Consider the following 23,349-nt stretch of genomic DNA (forward strand, 5'->3'; position numbering starts at 1 on the left):
TTGTGTGGAAATACCTTAGATGCCTTACTGAGAAAAATATTTGTAGGTGAGCTACAAGTTGATGCTTTTTGTTTTACAAATAAGTGGAGGCTCAAATGTAAATGAGGATGTTGATACCTTTCTTCCTTATATTCTTTTGGGAAAACACTTGATTTCCTGCTGTACACTGGATCCAGTTAATGCGTGAGTACTTTTAAGTTGCTTTATTTAGTAATCTATGGTGAATTGATTTCCTGGGTAATATTTTAGGAATACACTACTTTGTGAACTAGCTTTAGTTTACTCAGTTCCTTTTTCCTTCCTTCTTGTTTTGCTTTTTAGATATTAGAGCAGCTGGACTTAAAAAAGGCATGTTCTTCAACCCTGATCCTTATCTAAAGATGTCCATTCAGCCAGGCAAGAAAAGTACATTTCCTACGTTTGCTCACCATGGCCAGGAAAGAAGGTCGACTATCATCAGTAACACAACTAATCCTGTTTGGCACAGAGAGGTAATGTATCCCTTTTGGGAGCTGTCTGCCAGCTGATGCAGCGTACCAGGCTTGCATTTTTCTCCTCATGCATTAGGCCTTACTCTCTGAAAGCTGTGAGCTTATTTTGTAGCTAGTTATTTAAAGTGACACAGAAATTTTAGTAATTTTAGGAACCCTGTTGGTGGATAGAAGCAGTTATCGTCTGCATATTAAAGCTGGGTATTTAAGCTGCTGGAAGTTCATTCCCTTCTCTGCTAAAAAAAAGCTGAACTCACTTTGCCACCCTGTAGATTTCTTCAACTGCAAAAATAAATAAATTAAAGTTGGATTATATGTTGTGAGAAGACTCTTTAAGAGAAGTTACACTACACAAACATTTATGCTCAGTAATTGCAACAACTGTTCATTTGGAAATGGTGTTTTTGTACTGCGTAGCAGGTGACAAATTTTCAGTTTTGTCAGGCTAAGGGATGCTCTTTGATGTAGCCCCTGCAACCTACACCTTGCAGGAAGGAAAACCCAGGAAGGTGTTAGAGCACCACTCAGCAAGGGGGGAAACTGATAGTCTGGCCAGTTTGCCAAATGTGCTTGTATTGGGTAAACTGTGCAGATCCCATGGAAGGAAATCAGTCCCACAGCTGTCACTGAATGCAAGAGAGCCATGTCTGTGCTTTTGAAGATAAATGTTTATGTGGCAAAGTGAAACTGCTGACAGACATCCATAGCCCTTTCAGGACTGCCAAGCCTGTACTGTGGTGAATGTCAATGTATTCTTTGGGAAGATGAAAATTGAGTAGGCTTTGGGAAATGTTTCCACAAATCATAAAGCAAACAAGCAGTAAAGCAGAACTGAGAAGGGCCAACATTAGCACTGCCCTAGGGTGCTTGGTTGTGGGAAAGACTGTAGATGTGAATAAAATCTTTTAAAAAAACAAAGTTCGGGTCTCTACACTGATTCTTCAGCTTTCAGACTGTCTGTCTGTCCATCTATCCAGTAGCTAGAAAGAAAATTTACTCTTTTTATCCTCCCCCCCCCCCGCCCCCCCGCTCCGCTTTTTTTCCTCCTCTAGTTCTCCTTGGCTTTGAAGCTTATTAGAAAAGAGATAATGTTCACTGGTGCACACATTGTATTAGTTTGCTTTAGCTGCTGGATCTTCCCTTTAGCAATGCTATGACAACAGCAGTTATGATCTCATTGCATATTCTGTCCTGGTGGTGCAGGATTGATCCTGTTATACACCAAATACTGTCTGCAAAGTTATTTGCAATATTATAGCAAACTGAGAGGGACACATTTTTAAGTTCTGTTTATCAGAGACACCCAGTTGTGACAGTTTCTCAGCATGAGGAAGGTATTTTATTCCTGACTCATTTTAATTAGTTTTTTTGAAGATGTTTATCTGATGCCTACAGCTGAACTGAAGAGCTGTTTCTCCTATTGCTCATTGTTCAATATATCTTTGGCTACCTAACCCCATGTGAATTACACATTGTGCACAGGTGGTTTGCTCAGAGGTCATAAAGGTGGCAGATAGTAAAAGAATAACCAGATGATCTTGTTTTTTCTGAGTAGGTTATGCTATACTTTGCTTGCTTATTTGGAATATTTTAAAATTTAGATACCAAACACAAATTTTGGGTTCCTAAGCTTGTTTTCCTAAGGGAATTTATCATCACACTTTAGGTATGTGCGTGTGTCTGCCAACATGCTTCCTTAACATTTGCCCTGTACCGCTTTTGAATCTTTTGGCTGTCGTTGGGCAGACTTGACAGAGCAGTACAGATCTAAAAGATTAAGTATTCATAAAATGCATGAAAATGAAAGCTGAAAAGAATAACTGTGTTAATGTTCCCATGTAGGGAAAGGTGGAAAAATTATTTTACCAGACATTAAGAAGTCTTCTGTAAAGTAGCACCATATTGTTTAAAGGCCTCAAGTGCAGGAAAAGGTTCTCTTGGAGTTTGCTGGGAAGATTTGTCAATGTTGGGGCAAAACTCCATAGAAAATTCTCCTTCTGTAGTAATGCTGCTCCTGAATGTACTGTATACACATTGCCCTTTTGACTTCCTGTCATGCATACAAAACATGAATGCCATGCATGCTTTCGGGAGGGAGATTCTTCTGAGCACAGCCTGGAGTGAGACAGTTCCTTGCTCCTGCGTGGACCTGACAGAGTACAGCCAGGATTCCTTCTCTTTTTGCTTTCCCCTATGCAGATGGAAGCAAGCAGTAGGATACAGGGCGTTCTACTCTCTGACATACACCCTGAAAGTGCTTTTATCCAGTGCAGTTTCTTACTGAGCAATTCTTTTCAAGGAACTGTGAAAGGGGATGAGGAACAGTAAAAAGCTAGTTACATATGCAAAAATTCTTTAATAAATGATGTTGACATTATTTTGCCATGTGGAAACTGCTGTCATCAGTCATTACTTTTGGAGTTCGCTGCACATTAGTAGTAATTAAGTACATTCTTTCTGAATAAAGGTGTATTGATATGGTGTCAAATATGTTCTTTCCTTCCAGAAATATTCTTTTGTTGCACTTCTAACAGATGTCCTGGAAATTGAGGTTAAAGACAAATTTGCCAAGAGTCGTCCGATCATCAAGCGCTTCCTTGGGAAGTTAACCATACCCGTTCAGAGACTTTTGGAGAGACATGCAATTGGGTAAATGAATACATTCTTAATGCTGGCTTGTTTTCAGCAGGAGGACTCAGCATCTAGGATACTGAGAGCAAAGAGCAGCCTTTCTAGCTTACTGGTACAGATCAGCAAATTTTTACTACATCTGTACTAAGAAATATATTGTAATTTTAATAGCTTTATTGTCTGACTGGAAAATGGCAATGTTTCTAGCCCTGTCCTGAATACATGTACCCATGTTTCTGTTGATGTGTGTCTTTTTCTTTCAGCTTAATTTCTTTACATAAAAAATGCTATTCACAAGAAACATTACCCTCTGGCTAGCTAGTCAAGAAGCAAGGCATTTTTGTAGTACTACATGGTTGTGTGCAAATCTTTAAGAACAAGCAGGTATAATTGACTGACTTCTTGTACAGCTGGTGTCTTTTTAATTGTCAGTTCACTAATCAGAGATGTAATATCCCTTCAGTGAATTGGCTAGAATTGCAAGGCTATGAGTCCTTATTTTCAGAGTGCTTCTAGTTCTACACAGTTAAAATTGTTGTTAGGAATAGCTCACTGGTGGGACTCAAAATTCACCTGTTGTACATGCCTTTTTTAAAGGCCCTGCCTCAAAGTTTGCTGAAGTTAGTGTCTCCATTGACTTTAAAAAGCCACAGGATTAGGCTCATAAGTAATCATGGTGAAATTAAATGCATATTTTCTGCTTTGAAGCTTAAGGGCAGTGTCATCACACTTATACAAACTGGCCTCCTTTTCCACAGATATTCCCCTCAAAGTAACAGGTAAGGGGAGAAAATCAAATTCAATTTGAAAACAGTTTTCAGCTTTACATTTTCAAAGTGGTGTCTACACTGGTAAGTAAAGGAAGAATAAAATTGTAAGAGTAGCTTAAAATTTTGATGATACCTTCTGACGCAGAATTTTTTTTTAAAGCTTGCCCATGTTTTGTAGTGGTATCCAAGAACAGTGCAGGTATATACACAATAGGACTTTTCTAGGAAGTGCCTCACATTGAGTTTCAACATACTGTGTTTGGGTGAACAAGCAGCTTTTTCTAATAAATTTGCACACCCCTATACAGTCACAAATAGCACCATGATCCAGGCTGGTTTTAAAACCTAGTGCAGGGTGTGTATTTCCTTGCTAATCACCAAAATGTTTTTGTGCTCTGGTATTCCTGGTGCTGTGGTTTGTGGAAATTACCAGTTTGCTGTGTTTGTCAGTTCTCACCTCTGTGTTTTCAAACCATTAATCTGGAAGACATTTCCTGTTTTCTTCTCTGATTTTCAGTTCTGTATATTTGGTATATCAAATCTTTTTAAGAAAGGAGAGGCAGTATAAGAAATATGTATTAAGAATATGGGTATTTGGTTGGTTTGTTGTACTGCTGTTAGAACTGACTTTAAACCTGTTTTGCTTCTTCTGTAGTATACCTGTCCATTTTCAGTTTTTGTGTAAAGACAGACAATATTTCACCAAAGGTTTTGCAAAGAAAAGTAGTGGTTAATGTAGATATGAAGTAGAAATGTACCAAATACCCAATTATAACTGCAAATGCTCTTGCTTTTTTTTTTTTTTTGGTCAAACAAGTATAACATTTTGGTGATGTCAAGGATGATACTTAAGGAATGAAAAGATGAACTCCAGAACTATCCACTTTTAAATAAATTCTGCCCCAGTTTTAGCTGTAGTCAGAGCTCACAAGTTTGTGTAATGAAATGGCCAGTGGCTTTTAATTTCCTGGAAAACATGATAAATGAGCATGAGAATCATCTAGAATGATTCAGCTGAATACAGAGAAGGACTTATGATGTGGCTTCCTCTATTCTTGAATGGTGTGGAGTAATATAAAACTTATGTAAAAACTGGAAAACTCAGATATCTGATGGTGACTTCTACTTGGAGTACAGAGTGAGGAGTCTGTGACACTGGTCCTGGAGACACTACTGCAGAGATTTGGTATCCTGTGGGCTATAGAGCAGTGTGGAGAGGGGAGGCTGCTTGTCCACCCAGGGCTGTTTTTTTCCCCTAAAAGTTAATGCAAACTGCTGCAGCTTATTTCAGTAATAACTGCATTTGTTTTATTTTGCAGTAGGGGTGCTCCCAGTAAAGGAGAGGTGTTTATACCAGTATAAATTTATTTGCATGAATAAAAATAATTTCCTGTGGAGGTCTTTAGTAGCTCACTCATCTTCCTTCAGCTGTCCCAGCTGTGCTGAGGGGAGCTGGGGCTGTGAATTCTGGCTGCGCCTAAATAAAAATGTGTACCTGGGAGCTGATCCGAAGTCTCAAGCTGATACAAGTGTCCAGTCTAGCCTGAGCCCCACTGAATTTAGTAACTCTTAAGAACAAATTTAAAGATAAATTCAAGCATTAATAGTTTTACTAAATCAGAGTGTAGAAGTGCTTTGTTGAATGTGAAAAATTATGAAGTAACTATTTGTGACTTTTGTAGATAGTAAAAACCACAAGGGGGCAGAAAGGTTTTGTTAATTATAAAACACTGTGTTGGGGAAAGCAGGAGATTAAGAAAAAGGGACCTTTGCAGTTTGATTTCTTTAGAACTTAAGATATTTAGACATGTATAAGAATTGGTGGGGCACAATCCGTATTTGGAATTGATCAAACAGAGGTTTTTTTTCGGCTGCTTTATCAGTTAACAAAAGATATTTTACACCATTGTTGGTGTTTGTACTTTTCCATGCAAACCGGAGTATGTGGCCGATTTTAAGACCATAATGGGGATGAAATACTGAAAACATAAAGCCAGAAAAAAATTTATAACCCTATATTTTTGATTTTGCAGAGACCAGGTTCTCAGTTATAATCTTGGCAGAAGGCTCCCTGCTGATCATGTTAGTGGATATCTCCAATTCAAAGTGGAAATCACATCTTCTGTTCACGAAGGTGAGAATTTGTCAATGATCTGGATCTCCAGATAGTTGTATGGAGAGAGTTTCTCTGCATTTCTGTGTCTAGGCTTTTCTGTTCTTGAGGAGACAATATACTTTCTCATTTTTGTATGGTTCCCCCTACTACAGATTTTTTCTGTTGGGACTCAAAATTTAGATATGGCAGGTACTGCCTTGGAGATGGCAGTTCCAGAACCACCAACACTTAGCGTATTGTTTTTGATTTTCTTGGATCTGCTTATGATTCTCATTGTATGCTTGGCAGTGCTCTGTCTTTTGAAAGCAAACTGGGAATCCTTTAAAGTCATACTGTACACCTCTTAATTCTTCTGTATCCTACAGAACAGTATATAGACTTATACAGAGAAAATTCTGTAACTGCTGTTCCAACTCTGTAGATGCCTCTGTTACTTTGACTGGAGTTTCTTCCCGTAGTTTTCTGATTGAAGTAAGCAAGTGTCTTCAAGGATGTGTATTTTTATATAATATAAGTAGAACTATGTGTTCTTGCTGCTCTGTGTTTCATGTTCAGTCTTTCTTGTCTCTGCAGATGCTTCACCAGAAACAGTTGGGACTTTGCTAGGAACCAACTCTGTAAATGGAGACTTGGGGAGCCCCTCTGATGATGAGGACATGCCAGCAGGACATCACGATACATCCACGGTGTGTTCCAATGGCCCAGTCTTTGAGGAATCTTCTGGAGACACAATCCTGAGACATTCTTTAAGGACTAGTAGGACTCTGGAGACAGACCAGGATGAGCTGACCTCTGGTGGTTCAAGATCATCCCCTCCCAGAGGTCGCCAGGACTCGCTAAATGATTATCTCGATGCAATAGAACACAATAACCATCCCAGGCCAGGGACATCTGCCTGTGGTGACCGTCCACGAGGAGCCTCCCCGAAACTGAGGAGTAGCTTCCCTACTGACACAAGACTTAATGCTATGCTTCACATTGACTCAGATGAAGAGGAGCACGAGCTGCATCAAGACCTGGGTTTTCCATCTTCTTTGGAAGATGATGGTGGCTTAGTAATGCATAATGGTGCTACCAGAAACGTTGAAAGAAATGAAGTAAGTTCCTCATCAGATCAGGTAATGCCGGGGCCTGCAGAGAGTGAAAGGGTTTCAGCCTCTGATGCTCCTTTGCCATCAGCTGATGACCAGCAAGATTCTCCCCCAGAACTTCCACCTCCAGAGGAAGGAGGCGAAAGCCTGCAGGGCTCTCAGGCCGAAGCCGCGGCAGAGCAGGCTGGCAGCGAGTCCGCTGCCCCTCCGGAGGCAGAGCAGCCTCCCGGCACTGCGGACCCGGGAGCTGCTGAAGCCGCAGGTGGGAGCAGAAGGGGCGTCAGCGAAACGGAGTCCATTGACCAAGGCTCGGAGCCTTCGCAGCTGTCGTCAGAGACGGAGCAGAGCGACCCCGCTCGCACCGAGAGCGTCAGCGAGGCCAGCACCCGGCCCGAGGGGGAGAGCGACGCCGAGGGCGCCGACAGCTCCTGCAACGAGAGCGCGACGGTGCGGCGCTCCTCCGTGGAGATGCGCTGCTCCTCCTGCGAGAGCGCCAGGTTCCCCGAGACTCCGGCCTTCTCTCCCCAGGAGGAGGAGGAGGAGGGAGCCTGTGCCCCCGAGGCAGCTGCGGCGGAGCCGGGTGCCGAAGCACAGGAGCCTGCGAGCGCTGCTGGTTCTCTGCCGGCGGTGCAGTTACCTCAGGAGGAGGCGCAGGAGGCTGAGGCAGGTGAACTGCAGGACCAAGAGGAAGCAGAAGAAATCTGGCAAAGAAGAAGAAGCCTGCAGGCAGCAGCTGCCCAGAGTCAGTCTCAGGATGAAGAAGTTGAGGGAGCGCAGGCAGCTTGTGAGGGTGCCACAGCACAGCTTGAAGGAGCTACTGGAGGTAACAACTGCAGGAGGCACTTTCTGAGTGACCTTACTGCGCCTGAAAACAAAGATCGTTAATTTCGCAATTTCCTTATCTTTCAAGATTTTTTTTTTGTTTGTTCCTTTGAATTTATTTCTTTCTCCAAGAGACTCTTGGGGATTTTTGATTTAATGAAAAATCCAAACCTGAAATATCCAAAATGTGTTTACTTCAAAATTGGATGTATTTAAATTCTTGCAAGAGTAGTGAGGAGGAGGAAAGAATTCCACAGTGCTACCCTGCTTACTAATGAAAATGGTCATGAGGACAAAACTCCTCCAAAAGTATGAAATGCAAAATAGAATTTATATTGCACTCTTTTATTTTGGATGTTTTATATTAGCATTAAAACATAAGGATAATCAAAAGAAAGGGGAAAGGAAAAATAATCATATATTGTCCACTTCAGGCTCTTTATTTTCCTTTTCCCAGTTCCTTCTCTGTACAGATGGAACCTAGCACACTGGAACCTTGGGAGGAGAGGAATGTGTTACCCAAGTTAACACTGTAAAACTGCTATTGATTTTAAAATTATTTTAATAGTTGAGAATTTTCTGTCTCACTAAAATCACTGAAAGTAGAAATATGTCCCTAATGAATTGTTTCCAAGCGACTTTAATAATGGAATCTGTTCCGTTTCTTCAGGGACTGAAGTATATCCAATCAAGTGGGTTTCCAAATGCATCTTTTTCATAACATACCAAGAGCTATATATAAGCAATAATTTCCTGCCTTCATAAACAGGTTGTTGACTGGAAATAATTTTGGTGTTTTTTTTCAAATACTGTCAATATTTTATAGCATTTTCTACACATTTGGGATGCTCTTTATTAGGTGTCAGGTTGCATCATGTTTTGCAGATCAGTTTGGCTGTAGCAAGGAAGGACAGTAGACAGTTCCACCTCCCTCTCTTAAGGTTTCTGGTGCCAGGTGGAGCTTTGTCCTGGGAAACGGCTCAGACACAGGTTGTTTCCATGCCCTGACTTTGGCTGCTTACAGATGGATGCAGCACATCCCAGAGGTGATGTTTCCAGGACCAGGACATCCCAGAGGAATCACTTGCCTAGAACTATCAGCATAACTTATTTTGACCCCAAGAAATATATATCCTGAAATATCATAGTCCTGCAGAAGCTTTAACACAGCTTGCTCAGTTTAAAGGTAACTCTAGGGCTTCCCCACATTGACTGAAAAAAGAAATTTGTGTGTGTTTTGATTCCAGGCTCCCCAGCCAATGGCCACCAGCCCTTGAGGTCCCTGCCTTCGGTGCGTCAGGACGTTAGCCGCTACCAGAGAGTGGACGAGGCTCTGCCACCAAGTGAGCTTCTCCATACTTTAATTGGGGCATAAGCTGCCTGTGGCTCATTACTGAGAGTTCATTACATTTCCTTTTTTGAATGTGAGAACTGAGAATGAACAGCTGAGGAGTTGGAAGTGAGGAGTGATGATGGTAGGGTCCGGTGTTGTTGCTGTGATAATTACACGTGGTGCACACAGACTTGCTGAGCGTCACTCTTGCAGAGACAGTGCTGCCTTTCCTGTGTGCACTGCACAGGGGCAGGGAGACAGGTGATGGTGCTTGTGAGGCGCTGTGAGCTGTCAAGCACTCTGAAATCTATGAATACTGCTTGTGTGGTAATGATTTACAAAGGAATATACAGCATCTTTCATATCTGCAGATTAACTTACAGGTGTCTGTGCTTTCCTTGCATTTTTTGAGGGAGAGTGAAGATTTTATATTAAAATAAACCTGGACATTAAGCAACAATTAATGAGCCTTAATGAACAAATGAATTGTAATTTCTCTAATGCATATAAAAAATGCATTGCTTTCAGTTACTGAACTTATTCATGTGCTTAAACTTTGAGAAGTGAAAATCTATTCAGAATTAATCTATTCAGTATGCAAAGAAAGGGCCCCCTCCCAAAAAAAAAAAAAAAAAGGCGCACAGCTGATAGGTAAACATTGCTTTAAGCTAAATATGAAAAAAAAAAAAGGAAATTCAGATCCACTGAAGTCTGTGGCAAAGCTCTGTTACTTTAAAGGAGTCAGGAATTGAGATATTTAGTGTAAAATGAACAGATCCTTATTTCCCAGTATGGTATGGGACTGTGTTTGCTCTGTAATTGGAGCAAGTAACTGGAAGGAGCCTGATAGCAGCACACAGATAGAACTGTGTGTGCAAAGCCAGGATGATGATATGGTTGTGCTCCCTTGCTGGTTCTGTTATAATCAGATTAATCTTGTATGCAGATCTTCGAGTTAATTAACTTCCACCCTATTATACCAGTTCTACATTTTACAAAACTGTGTCTGGGAGGCAGATATTTCAGAAATGCACAGAGATAGCTGGTCCAGTTCTGTGGTTTCAGAAGAAAACTATACACTACAATAACTACTTGGAAAAACTGCTGAAATATTAATGGAAAAAGCTTTGGCTGTGTAGTATTTTAACACTTCTGCCATTTGCTGGGTTTCTGTATAGTCATGCATGTCATGATGCATGTACACATCACCCCTTTACAGTCATAGCCCAATACAATCTCTGTGTAAATAAATAATTTGTTAGTATAAAGAAGGTCTACTAGTCATTGCCTAGATTCAGTTTTTTTTCCAAAGCTCTGCTTTCAGATGTGTGACAGGTATCATATTTTAATACTGAAAAATTAAGGAAAATATTAAGAATATGATTTTGAGCTCTAAACTGTAATTTCTTTTTAATTTAGGTTGTATTCAATTTGTTGTTTCACCAAAATTTGAAAGTAAGGAAAAAAAACATGTGTTTTTCTTTCAGTCTTGTGTTAGGTCAAGTTAAACAACAAGAGAAAGAATTTAAACATTTATTTCTGCCTATAATGTGTAACAGTATGCTCCAGTTCCTGCATTCCTAGGGAAAAAATTATTAAAGCTGGACCATGAAACCTTGATGAATGACAATTTTGCAATTCAGCAAGCTATTTGTAACACATTTGACTAACAGTGATTTGATGGAACAAAGCCTTATATAGGAACACAGCAGAAGACAGCCTTGTCCATCACAGCACTGATGCTGATGTTTTACTTTGGAAACCGTTGCCCAAGTGTTTAAACTTGTGTATTTTAAATTAAGTGCAGGAAAAAATTGTTTTCTTCTGCAAGAGCATGTTACAGAAATGGTGACTGTGTCAGAATTGGGCATAAACATGACAAGAAAAATCCCAACTTATTATACAGTGGTTTAGGGCTTGACAGTTAAGCAGGATAATGAATTCACAAATGTGAACTGTTTAAGGGATTTTTGGTTTGGTTTTTTTTTTTTTTGTTTTTTTTTCCCCAGTGAACAATTCTGTTCTTCCTGGAATACTTGGGTGTTCTATTTTGTTTACAAACTCTGGTTTAAAAACTTGAGTGTTTTTGTTTTGTCAGCAGATACTACTTTCACTTAGACTTGCAATATAGCTCGTCTCATGTGGACACCTGCTGAGCTCTCAAAGACTGTTTTTCAACTGATGTGCTAAATGGTTTGCACATTTTCTGTAGTTGCAGCTGTCTAAGAACCAGGCATGTCTGTTTCTGTATAGATGTGTGTTTTTTATATACATATGCATATGTCTATGTTGTAGTAGAAATTATTATTATAGAGACAATAGATGGGGTTATAAAAGTGACAGAGCTCAAGCAAATCAATCAATAAGCCCCAAGCCCTCCAGAGTTCACACTAATTTATTGCTCCTTAGACTGGGAGGCTCGAATTGACAGCCACGGACGGATTTTTTACGTGGACCACGTGAACAGGACAACAACATGGCAGCGCCCCACGGCTCCCCCAGCCCCGCAGATCCTGCAGAGGTCCAACTCCATACAGCAGATGGAGCAGCTCAATCGCCGGTAAGAGTCACCCTTGGTCCTTGTCACTTTCGTGTGCTTGCACAGCTGCATTCACCATTGCAAGGCTGAGCATGGAGACAAGCCACAGCTGCTCCCACTGCTGGCCTTAGGTGGTTATTTTTGTGGGGCTGTTGCTTTTAGTTCCAGGACTTTTGTGTTCCACCTGTGATCTTAAGCTATGTGACCAAAAATAATACATCTGATGCAGAAATCAGAGGTCAATATATATTAACCTCTTTGGCATAAAATATGGGCAGGCTCCCTCGGAGCCAGGATTGGGTCATAGTTACTATATGGTATATGTAAAGTCCAGTTTTCCAACCCTAGGTACCAGAGCATCCGAAGAACAATGACAAATGACAGGCCTGAAGAGCACACAAATGCTGTGGATGGAGCTGCAGAGGAAGCTGAATTTCACCATTCTAATTCAGGTTTAAAAAAAATTAATTTTTTACCCCTTCTCCAAAGAAGGGAGCACTTGTCTCATAGATGATTTAATGAGAATACATAAGGCAAACCCTATCTTCTTCTGAAAGCCTGTGTGAAAATGAAGCCATTTGTTTTCAATTCTGTCTAGTTTTGAAGGTTATGACTCAGCCTGCTCAATATGCTGAAGAGAAGATTGTGAGATTCAGAGCACTTTTCTGTCAGTACCAGACTGGTTTAGAGAGCAGGACACTTGCAGTGAAAAAAAATATAAAATTGCGTGATCTGGCTTACAAATATTTTGACTCTGCTAATGCAGTTTGAAATAGTAGAATGTAGAACTAGAAAGGGCTTCAGGCAGTCATTGACTACATCTCTAGATAAATTGGATGAGCTGTTCCTAGGCCGTGCTTGCCAAATGCTGTCTCATGAGTTCTTATATTCTCCACTTGAGGGACATTCTTTAACTTTTTTAGACAGTCTGCTCATTATTCTTCTAATAACCTGCCCTTGAATCCATTGCTTCCTAGTCTTTCCTTGTGGCTTCTGGGTTTAGGTCTCAGATTAGTTTTTGGCCTACTCAGGATTGTCTTGAGGTGGTCTTCAGCTTCTGAGGAATATTTCAGAAAATCAAATAAAGCTATGACTCTGCTGTACTGAAGAGGTTGTGGAAGTGTCTTTCATAAACCACTCCTTGTACATTACTGCAGAAGGTTTTGTTTTGGTTTTTTTTTATTTGTTTGTTTGGTTTTTCTCTTTAATAGTTTGACACTAACCAGTGTTCAGTCTTTGATCTGCTAAAATCAGGTCCTGGTCTTTGTGTGCAGAACTTTGGCACAAATGTCTGTTTTCATCTGGTCTTTGTGAGTTGATTATCCCTACCTGCACACAGGTCTTTGTACTTTTCTAATGTGCCCCTGTGGTTTTGATTCTTGTCCATTCTGCTGTCCAAGTACTGCAGAATCTCCTAACTGGAACAAGTTTTTCCTTTCCTATCCAGTCATTAGTAGAAATAATGAGTAGGAGCAGAGCCAGAGAGATCTTAGTAAAACATCTTGGTGGACTCTTACAGCATTATCCCATTCCTTCTGAGAACTCCTTCAGACCTCTGAAAGAGCCCCCAGTGTCTCAGTGATTGCTCCACCTTATTTCCTAACTGTTAGAGTGCATGTCACCTGATCTAAAGGCTTTGAAAACCTTAAATTTGCACCACGATCTTTAACCTGCTCTCTCTCACCTCAATTTTTTCACTCTTCTAATAGTCTGTCCAGTGTTAACTTTTGGAATGAAGATAGGAAGAAAGACCTTTTGTTTAGGATTCTGAACATCATTACTTTTTTTCTTTTCACTAAGCAGTTCTCTCCTTGGTCATCTTCCTACTAAAAATTTACTAAAATGTTGATAAAGCTTTTTATCCATCCAGTTCCTTGCACAGCTGTGTGGTGTCCTGTACTTTGGCTTTGTCTCTAGGTGCTCTTGATGTACTCTTTTAAAAGTCTCTCCTAAATTAATCTGATATGCAAGCAGTGTCACCCTTTTTTGAGTTTCAACTCATTGTAGAACTTGAGATTTACCCAAGTGTTCCCTTTTATTCCTTGTAGACTTCACTTCTGTGGTAGCTGTTTCCTTTTCTACCTTTGTGCACGTGCAGCCAGATGGTTTGTGCTGTACACAAGTTAAGCAAATTCAGGCCAAACCCTAACCAGCAAATTCAGCTGAATAAACTTCTCATAAACCAAATTCATAAGCCTCAAACTGCAATAAAAACCCCCTTGGTGACCCATTCTGGTTTCCAGATTGACCAGACTATGACAGAGGACTTACCTGCTGCATGTCACAGCATCTTCCAGGGTGTGAGAGTTGCCTGGTGTACACCCAAGTTTTGTACCAGTACAGAGTTCACATAGAACTTCAGTGAGTGTCTGCAAGACACTCCCAGCCCAAGTATTCAGGCACAGCTTCAGGGACCTTTGTGCCACACTGCCTTTGCCCTGTTCATGATGTGTTCCATGTGGAACAGCTTGATGTCTATTGTTTAAGTAGTGTTTCTAAAAACCCTCTTGTTTATTTATTTTACCAGTTTCCCTCACGCTTCCTCTAATGTGTTTATTTTATTTTCTCCCTTCCCTTTACTTAGAATTTTACCTTTGTTATTTTCCTTTTCTTTTGTTGATTCTTCTTACTTTTCCCTCAGTTTAGAGTCTCATTCACTACATTTCTCCTTGCTCTGCTTATGTGTTATGATCTTTTATATCTGTGATAGCTGTGGTCTACATGATTAATGTTCGATGGAGAAGTGTGCACATACTGCAATGTGTGAAAAAGAAAGAAACTGAAATGGAGATGGCAGCACACATTTTAGTGTAGTATCACTGAAGACCAAATCTGAACTTGCAGCATTTACATTAAAAATACGCTTCCAAATGTCTTCAAAGACCATTGGGGGCAACAGTGTTCACATTGTAGCAAACAATACTCAATATTTTTTCACTTCCTTCCTGGTACTGAAGAAAAATCAGGGCACTTGTGTAGTTGCTAGGAGAAGACACAAATGTTTATTGGAAGTTGAAACTTGAAAGGTACTTCCTTGACAACCTACTTCTTACTTACATAAGCTGCTTCAATACTGTATCAAGACTGGGACTGTGGTAGTGACAGATTTATTGTTTGTTTTTTAAGAAGGAATGAAATATTTATAATTGTACAATGACTTTTATAGCCATTAGTTAGCTTTTAAAAAATAACTTACCTGCATTCAGCTACAGTAAAGCAGTGCAGACATGCCCAGGGGACTTCATTGCATCTTATATAGAAGCACAAACTTGGTAACCCAAATAATGGAATGTGATTTTTTTTTTTTGATTGTTTACCAAAAGCCATGGGTAAATGTTACTAAACTAAGATTGTAATATTTTCAGAAACTTCAGTGTTATGTTAGAAGAAATTTGGGTACACTTTCGTGGACAATCCTCAGTAAACCTGAAATAGTTGTCTACTTAATGCTTTCCTTGCTTGTGTGATTCACATTGATATAGTTGTTTGCAGGGATGCTTTGGTAATAACTGCTGGAAATCTTTGACATTTACTTTGCTCTTAGATTTTCGAAGAGAGAATGTGCTGCCTCACTCTACCTCCAGATCCAGACTTACTTTATTGCTCCAGTCTCCCCCTGTGAAATTCCTTATCAGCCCAGAGTTCTTTACAGTGCTGCATTCTAACCCTGTGAGTATGGTGGCTACAGCTCAAAGGCTTTCAGAAATACGTGCTTATAAATGCAGCTGTTTTATGTACAAAAACACTGCTCAGTGTTTGATGGTAAGATACTGGTAGTAGATAGGGAGGCTAGATTCACTCATCATTATCCCCTGAAATTATTGGGCTGTCAGGGCCATCATAGCTCTGCATGATAGCAATTTTTATTTTCCACTTGATTCTTCATTGTTCTTATGATACAAAATTATTTGTTTATGGAAGCAATAGCTTTCTTACTGTGCTTTGCACAGGGTGAGACACAATTCTGGGAAAGACCTTGCTGCTTAATAGCCATATTTGTTTCCCCCAGATTGCCTGGTTTATATCAAAGTATATTAGAGGTCATGCTGAACAAAAAACCATATTAATATATATCTTTTCCTGTTTTGCCTGTTCTTCAGTGCTTCTTTTTTGCATAGATTCCCCGCCAGCGTTTCTTTGTGTAATGGGATTTATAGTGTAAGGAGAAGCTATTGGAGGAGTAACTTTCCTTCTGCAGGCCCACTTAAAATGAACAAGGTTGTCTTTAGTGGCCAGAGCAGTTTTCTCTTTGAAAAGCCTTTGCTGTTGTGTGTTTTTCAGAGTGCCTACCGCATGTTTACAAACAACACGTGTCTGAAGCACATGATCACCAAAGTCCGCCGCGACACCCACCACTTTGAGCGCTACCAGCACAACCGGGATCTGGTGGGCTTCCTCAACATGTTTGCCAACAAACAGCTGGAGCTGCCCAGGGGCTGGGAGATGAAACACGACCATCAGGGCAAGGTAACTCCACAGGGCTCAGAAGGCCTTGTGTTCATCAGTTTCTCAGGTCAAATGGATGTACTTGAGGTAAAAAGGGTGGTGTGGGACAGCTCTCGGGAGGATCCCTGTGGTGGTTGTGTTTTGCTTAGAGGGAAAGAGACGGTACAGAGTAGGTTTCCTTAAGAGGTATTAGAGATCTTAAATACTTGCAAATCTCACTGATTTTTTTAAGCAGGTATCAATTTTCAATTTCCTAGAAAAATGTTTTGATATTGCTTTTACAGTTGTGATGTAAGTTTTAATGTAACTTTAAGCTAGTGCATCCTCAGTAGCTGGGTCATTATATTTTGTGTAGAAAACAGGAGGGTTAAAAATAGGCAGTGATTAGCATGTGAGGAAGTGATAAGGTTTATCATTTTATTAGGATTACTGGCATATTTAGTTTCTTGTTTCTTACATTTATCACTCTGAATGTGGTTAGCTGTGAGAGTCCATATAAATAATGACCTTGATGCTTGGAAAGATTAGACAATTCTAAACTAAAGGGTAAAAATACTTGAGGGTTGTTTCCTAGATTTTTTTAACTCTGAAAAGCACTTTGTTTTTTTAATTGGACACACAATTAGCAATGTGAAATTCTGCAAACGTTGTTCTTTGTCTCACTGTTTTCTGTTTTAAGTCATTCTTGTTCTGTTAAGTTCTTCAGAGGCCAGTTTTCTCCTGAAGAATAGGGCAATTTTCAATTTTCTTTAATATGTGCTCCATGGAGAGAGTTAGACCTTTGGATTTCTGGGTTGGTATTTGGTAACGGCAATGCTACCACAATATTAATCAAGAAAAGGAAGCACTGAGTAAATTCCTACAGGGATTTCTTCACTTTGAATTAGTCTTAGTATTGCTCACTTTCATCATGTTGAATTGTCTGTGTCACAAGTGCCACTTGTGGGCAGTGGAAAAGCCTATTTAGCACTCAAGAGAGACCATGGCCAGTACATGGCAAGACCAATGCTTGGGGAGACCAAACTGAAACTGGACCTGCCTTTATTAAAGCATATCCTAAAGAGAAGCGAGTAGAACTTATCCATAACACAATATATAATTATGTTTCCTTTCCTTAACTACTCTTCCCTGCTGAGAAGAGGTTTTCCTTTACTTTTTCAAGTATATCACAGTGAGAGCTTGGTGCTCTTGCTCACGAGGCACAGCGATGGTTCTGGCCCTGGTGCAATGCTGGTGTTTCCATTCCCCTATGGCAGGGTGGTGCTGCTTGCCTGACCTCTTCATGGGCTGTCTTCCATGGCCAGCTGGGGACTGCCCACCTCTGAACTCCCTCCAGAGCTGCTCAGCAAAACCCAGCTCCTCTCTGGCTCCTCTATGTATCTTCCCTGCAGGAGATAATATCATGAAAGGTCTTGTGTGACTACAGTGTAGTTTCTAATGGGCTTTACAGATGATCCTTCATCAGTCACTGACCACAGGGAGGCAGAAAGCCATTGGAAATTGTGGCAGCAGGAAGCATTGTATAGGCTTAATAGGCCCCTGAGCTGAGCTGTGAGGTTCTGCCTTGCAGTGTCCATGTGCATACACACAGACATTGTACAGATAATGTATTTGTTCAGTGTGTGTAAGCACATGTCTGTATTTTAAAGCCAGATGCAAGTCTTTGTGCTTTTTTAATTAGATCTCTGCAAGATGTGCAAATACATAGGAATTTATTACAGCACATTTTTGGGTTTTCTCTCTACCATTAAAGAAATCATAGTAATTGATTACTGAAGTCTTCAATAGAAAGAAAAGGTATTTTAGCAAGCTTCATAGATATTTAGTGGAAAAATAACTAGGGCAACTATTCATGTTTAATGGGCTAAATATAGTTTTGGCACTACCTATTTTCTGTCAGTCTCTTCAAGCATTGTAGATTTATGGATTATAGCTAGGCAGGAGTTATGAGAGGAATTTTTTTGAAAGGAGATTGTGAACCACAGTGTATTTTGAGCTGTGTGCCAGTGTCCAGATTAGCCCAAAGCATTGAAGCTCCAATGGCAATCTTCACCAAAGCTTCAAAGTGCTAATTTATGCTTTGTTTTAAAGTAGGCTACTACGAGCTGGCCTGCAACTATATATATTTAATAAGATATGATTGTCTTTATCTTCATGTCTAAACTGAGTTGTTGTTTAAATAGGATGCTGTGGAACACTGCATGTAATAATAGAGTGGTACATTACCTCAGAATTGAGTGGTGCAGCTCCAGGGGGTACTACCTCCTTTATTCAATCAGGATTTTTTTAATAAGTGATTTACAGTATGGTGTTGACTTAATGAAATCAACCTGTGTTTTGCTGAAAGTGCTTTGTATCTTATTAAATGTACACAGACCAGATAAAACAGATAGAAGGACTTAAAAAAACCCAAACCAACCACTTGCTAGTAAAGTAGGTAGGTCTTTATCAATCAGGAGCAAAAATTTCAGAAAGAATGGCTGTGTTCCAGCAGTCTCTTCCAGTCATCTGCCAGGCCCCAAATATAAATTTCATTATGGTTTTCATTCTTTCTCACTAGTTTTGTATTCTCTAATATGTATATACTTGCACTGCAGGGTGGCATCGTTTGTCAAGGTAAACAAGTCCTGCATTAGGCTTAGATATAGCAATTAAAATTTCTTTTATTGACACTTTGACAAAACACTATACAGTGTTTGAACTGTGAAACAGTTTCTCTTGGATACCTGTGACTGTGTCAGATGGTCAGAACAGGGTTCTTACTGCTCAAGTGATGGGATTCCTTCCTTGTAGGCACAAGCTTCAGGTATATGATAGCTGTTGAGGCTGTAGGAGGCTTGGTGCTCTTTTCTGGAGCACTTTGAGGGTTCTGCAACTGTGGTGTCTCTCCATGTGCTTCTCCTTCCTTGGGAAATGGAAGTATGAACATTTTCTCCCACTGCAGTCCATAATGGCATTTAGTTGCTGTATAGCATGACACACTGGTTTGTCTGCCTACCTTCACAGCAGTAAGAAGAATTGCATTTGCTCTGGTTTGGCTTTCCCAATGATTCCATGAATACTAAAAACTGGTGTTGCTGCCAGAAAAGTGGTTCTGCTCTCCTCTCCTCTTATCCCTGGTGAGCTGACTGAGGTTAGAGGAGCCAGCAGGGAGAGGGACAAAAAGAGAGTAATTTTAGCCTGGACCAGAGCCCCTGATGGGTTCACTGCATGGCTATACAAACACTTGCGCCAGCAAGGCAGGAAGGGTACACAGGGGATGAAACAAGTGGTCAGGAGGGAGAAAGATGAGAATGTTGGTTCTGCTGACACCACAGGAATAAATTGTTTGTGGAACTGTGGTCAAAGTACCTCACTGGTAGCCAAACACAGAAATGGCTACCACAGTCCCTGACCACCACTCTGCTGGTCCAGATTTTTTGATTCCTTTAACCAGATGTCACTTTCCTGTAATTCTCCTGCTCAAAACTGAGATTTTTTTTTTTGCCACTTCCACATGTTTCCACTGTTGTGACAGAAAACACAGAGTGTGTTGAAATAGAACAACGCTGGTTTCCAAGTGCAACCCTGGTGCTACAAAAAGTTTAAATTTCAGGGCTTAGAAACCTTTTTGGTTCACATTGGGTAGACTTGTAGGAAGCTTTAATTTTCCAGGATACATGTCCCTGTGACCTTGTTTTCAGCAAATTGTTGACTGGCCAGTATGTGGTTGTTCTCATCAATTGCCTGATTTAATTTTTTTTGTTGACATCATCTTTGTGTTGTTGGTTGACCTTTCTTTTTGGCTTTCAGAGGTCTTTTTTTTTTTGTTTGGGAAGATGCTTTAGGGGGTTTTTTTTGCATTGTTTTGGTTTTTAGAAAAAAAGGTCAGTGAACTTAGAATAGTTGTAGCAGAAATACAGCAAAAATGCCTGCTGGTCTGTAATCATAGTTCATCGCTGGATGAAGCATACACTTGGCATACATACAGCCAATTGTGTTCATAATTATATGGTAAATACTTCACAAAAGGTAATGGGTTTGCCACTTAATGACACCTTTTTGGACACTTATAAGGGAATGAAAAGGAGAATTATACCAGGATTACTTTTATTAACTATTCAAGTCTTCTCTTCTTGACAGTCATAATAAAGCTTCCCACTTCTGATGCTTGTCAGACGAGAATTTCAAAGGACTTTATAGACACGAACAAAGTAAGGCATTAAACAATTCATCCCTTTGGGTGGGATGGAAAAGTGTTGTCCTCCTTCTGCAGAAGGGAAATGGTAGCCACAGTAACAGATTTTCCACAGCCCCACCTGATCAAATGAAACCTGGATCCTTAGTAGGTGTCAGCCTCAGATATGATGAATAAAAAAGGTGCTGATGAATCCTGTCCCCTGTGTCCTTTGCAGGCTTTCTTTGTGGACCACAACTCGCGCACCACAACGTTCATCGACCCGCGGCTGCCCTTGCAGAGCAGCAGGCCCACCAGCGCGCTGGTCCATCGGCAGCACTTGACTCGGCAGCGCAGCCACAGTGCTGGGGAGGTGAGTGGGGTCTGGGCCTCCTCCTCCTCGGGAGCACCACCATCCCCTTTCACAACATTCCATGTGGGGAGGAGCATGATCCTTCTGTAACAGTGCACCAGTCATCTGTAAGGATTTACTATTTTTTCCACCAGCCGTTGTTGCTTTCAACATGTATGAATTCAGAGGAAAAATGTCAAACATGAGTTTTTCTTATTTTGAATTCGCAGTAACCCCGCTTAACCACAGGAGAGCATCTGATTACAGATTACTGATTCCTGTATCCAGTCTTTCACTGAGAAAATTGCATTGTCTAGCATGGTGTCTGCCAAGTGTGTTCATACATAACTGTGCAAAATAAGAGGGGGGAAAAGATGCATGTGTGACTATACATCTAGTTCTGCAACTTCCCCATAAAGCATAAAAAAATCATGCCACATACAGCCTTATCAGACTGTTATATGCCTTTGAATCCATGTTTAATCTCTACTTTCTGATCAAAAGTACAGGGAAAACACTATTTTGTTATTATGTTGTTGTGCACCATTTTCACTGGCAATTCCCGTAGTGATGTTGTCACTTCCTTATACTTGTAACTTTGTGTATGTGCAGTGACTTGGACTTCAGTTGTACTTTATTTAAAAACCTCCATACTGTTGGCTGTAGGTTGTCATTTCAGGAAAGGGCTATTCCATGCCAGCAATTAAACATAATACAATTCAGAATAGCAAGATAAATGATCCAATTTATCCTTTTCTTAGCTCAGTCTTGTGGCAGATGTAAGTCTGCCAGGCTTCTGTTTCAGAGAAAACAGGAAACTTGTCTGCCACTTCTCTGACAGGGCTTCCACTGTGCTGCAGCAAGTGCCACAGCACTGGCCGCAGATCTTGTCACATCCTGTGTGAATGTGGTTTAGCCAGCTCCCTCCAGTGTCAGGAATATTTTGCAAATTATTGTAAATAGCATTTTCCATTGATTTGGTGATGTTGAGTATAAGGCAAGAAGCTATATACCTTCATATAGCTATTTAGATCTTGAATAGGCTAAAGCAAGTATTTCTGTTTGTTTGGTTTGTAGCAGAGCAGAATTTTTTTTTCTTGACTTTACCCAATATGCACCCAAATTATCTTTCTTTAAGCAGCACCCAGTAGCTCTGCACTTTTAACAGGTATTTGTGCCAACCATGCTCCTGAAGTTGTCAATGCTGCAAAACAAGTATAGTTTATCCAACAAGAAATGATCATATATATTTCATTATCTGTCAAAATTTCTCACTCCATCTAGATATGTGAAATTCCTCAAACCATGTTTCTATATGTAATTTTAGAAGTGTTTCCTTGATGTTGTTACAATCGTTACTTGAATTAATTCCAGGTATAAATCCAGATAGGAATCTCAAGCATAGCAATTCCATACAGTACTACCATATTAGTATTAATGATGCAATGATGTTCTTTTTACATATGTAAGACTGAACACCAGTTTTTCCCTGCACTTTAGGGCTTATGTATTGCATGTTGCATGTTTGCCTTTTTTTTCCTATTTTTAAGCTATTGCATAAAGGAACTGTACATTATTGCAAAAGATGAGTACTTAATGAAAAAAAAATCAAAATACTTTCTTTGGCTTTAACTTGCCATGAACTTTGATGTTTTGAAGCCACTGACCCAGTTTTTACAGAGATGTTCTAAAGCAAACATGAACCAGTGTAAGGAATGCCTTTTTAGCTAAGGCTGAACTGCAGTGTGAAGCTGGAGCTAATAATAATGGCATTCCTTTTCCAGCACATTGCCTAACAGGAAATAATTCTTCATTTTTCTGAAAGAATATTATGAGAGAGCAAAAAGGTCTTGGGAGATATCTTGGGACTTTTGCTGCTTTGTGATTTCAGAGATGGGATTCAAAAGCAACCTTTTATAATGATTTGATCTTTTGCAGTTAGATGTTTTAAAGATCTTTGAAGCTTGGGGGTGCAGTTCAAATGCTAGCCATTACATGTAGGCAGATAAATGGAGAAGTAAACAAAGAGGTCCAGCAGGATGAAAAAGAGGTTGACCAAATGTTTTATAGAGATAAAAACATACTGAATACTGAGAAATATCTGAAACCTCATGATGCAGTTAACTACAGCAGTTGCCCTGACATAACAAATGTCTCTAAGAACAATTTTATATTGTGGTTCTACCCTAAAAATTGTTCACATGCAATTTTTTTAAGTCCTGAAGGTTTTGTTCAGCCACAAACTTTTTTCCACTGCATTCATGTACAGAGGTAATAGAGGTGCTAATGAAGGAGCAGAATTTGATTTCCAGAATGTTTCATATAAATAAAGATGTCCATTAATTACAAAAGATAAAATTAAATTAGAAAATTTTAAAAGGTATCCCAGTTTTAATTTTGTGGTCTCTTTTCAGAATGGGACTGTTTTAAAAATAGCAGTAAATTTTGCATTAGTTTTGATTCTTTCTAATAATGGGCCCAGTATACTAAATAATGTTTTACTAGTACCTGTCCTCGCAGCACAACTGCTTCCTGTAGCAGTGGTTACTGGGGAGAGTGATCAAGCAAAGCCTTGATGCATGTGCTTGCTTCTAGGCCATAT

At 40.0% G+C, this 23,349-nt stretch overlaps 1 protein-coding gene across 3 annotated transcripts in view; it reads left to right on the plus strand.

The window, feature by feature from the left end:
* HECW2 (HECT, C2 and WW domain containing E3 ubiquitin protein ligase 2) overlaps positions 1-23,349 on the plus strand; it is a 144,604-nt gene that overhangs the window by 88,362 nt on the left and 32,893 nt on the right. For all 3 annotated transcript variants that reach the window (XM_084209761.1, XM_084209763.1, XM_084209762.1), the window contains 10 exons: positions 322-491; positions 2,998-3,140; positions 5,926-6,026; positions 6,582-7,922; positions 9,169-9,264; positions 11,664-11,814; positions 12,142-12,245; positions 15,338-15,462; positions 16,075-16,260; positions 20,634-20,768. In XM_084209761.1, the coding sequence (XP_084065887.1) occupies positions 322-491; positions 2,998-3,140; positions 5,926-6,026; positions 6,582-7,922; positions 9,169-9,264; positions 11,664-11,814; positions 12,142-12,245; positions 15,338-15,462; positions 16,075-16,260; positions 20,634-20,768 (2,552 nt within the window). The remainder of the gene's footprint in view (positions 1-321; positions 492-2,997; positions 3,141-5,925; positions 6,027-6,581; positions 7,923-9,168; positions 9,265-11,663; positions 11,815-12,141; positions 12,246-15,337; positions 15,463-16,074; positions 16,261-20,633; positions 20,769-23,349) is intronic.

The sequence above is a fragment of the Fringilla coelebs genome, assembly GCF_963513975.1.
Source record: "Fringilla coelebs genome assembly, chromosome: 7".
In the NCBI taxonomy this organism is placed as follows: Eukaryota; Metazoa; Chordata; class Aves; order Passeriformes; family Fringillidae; genus Fringilla; species Fringilla coelebs.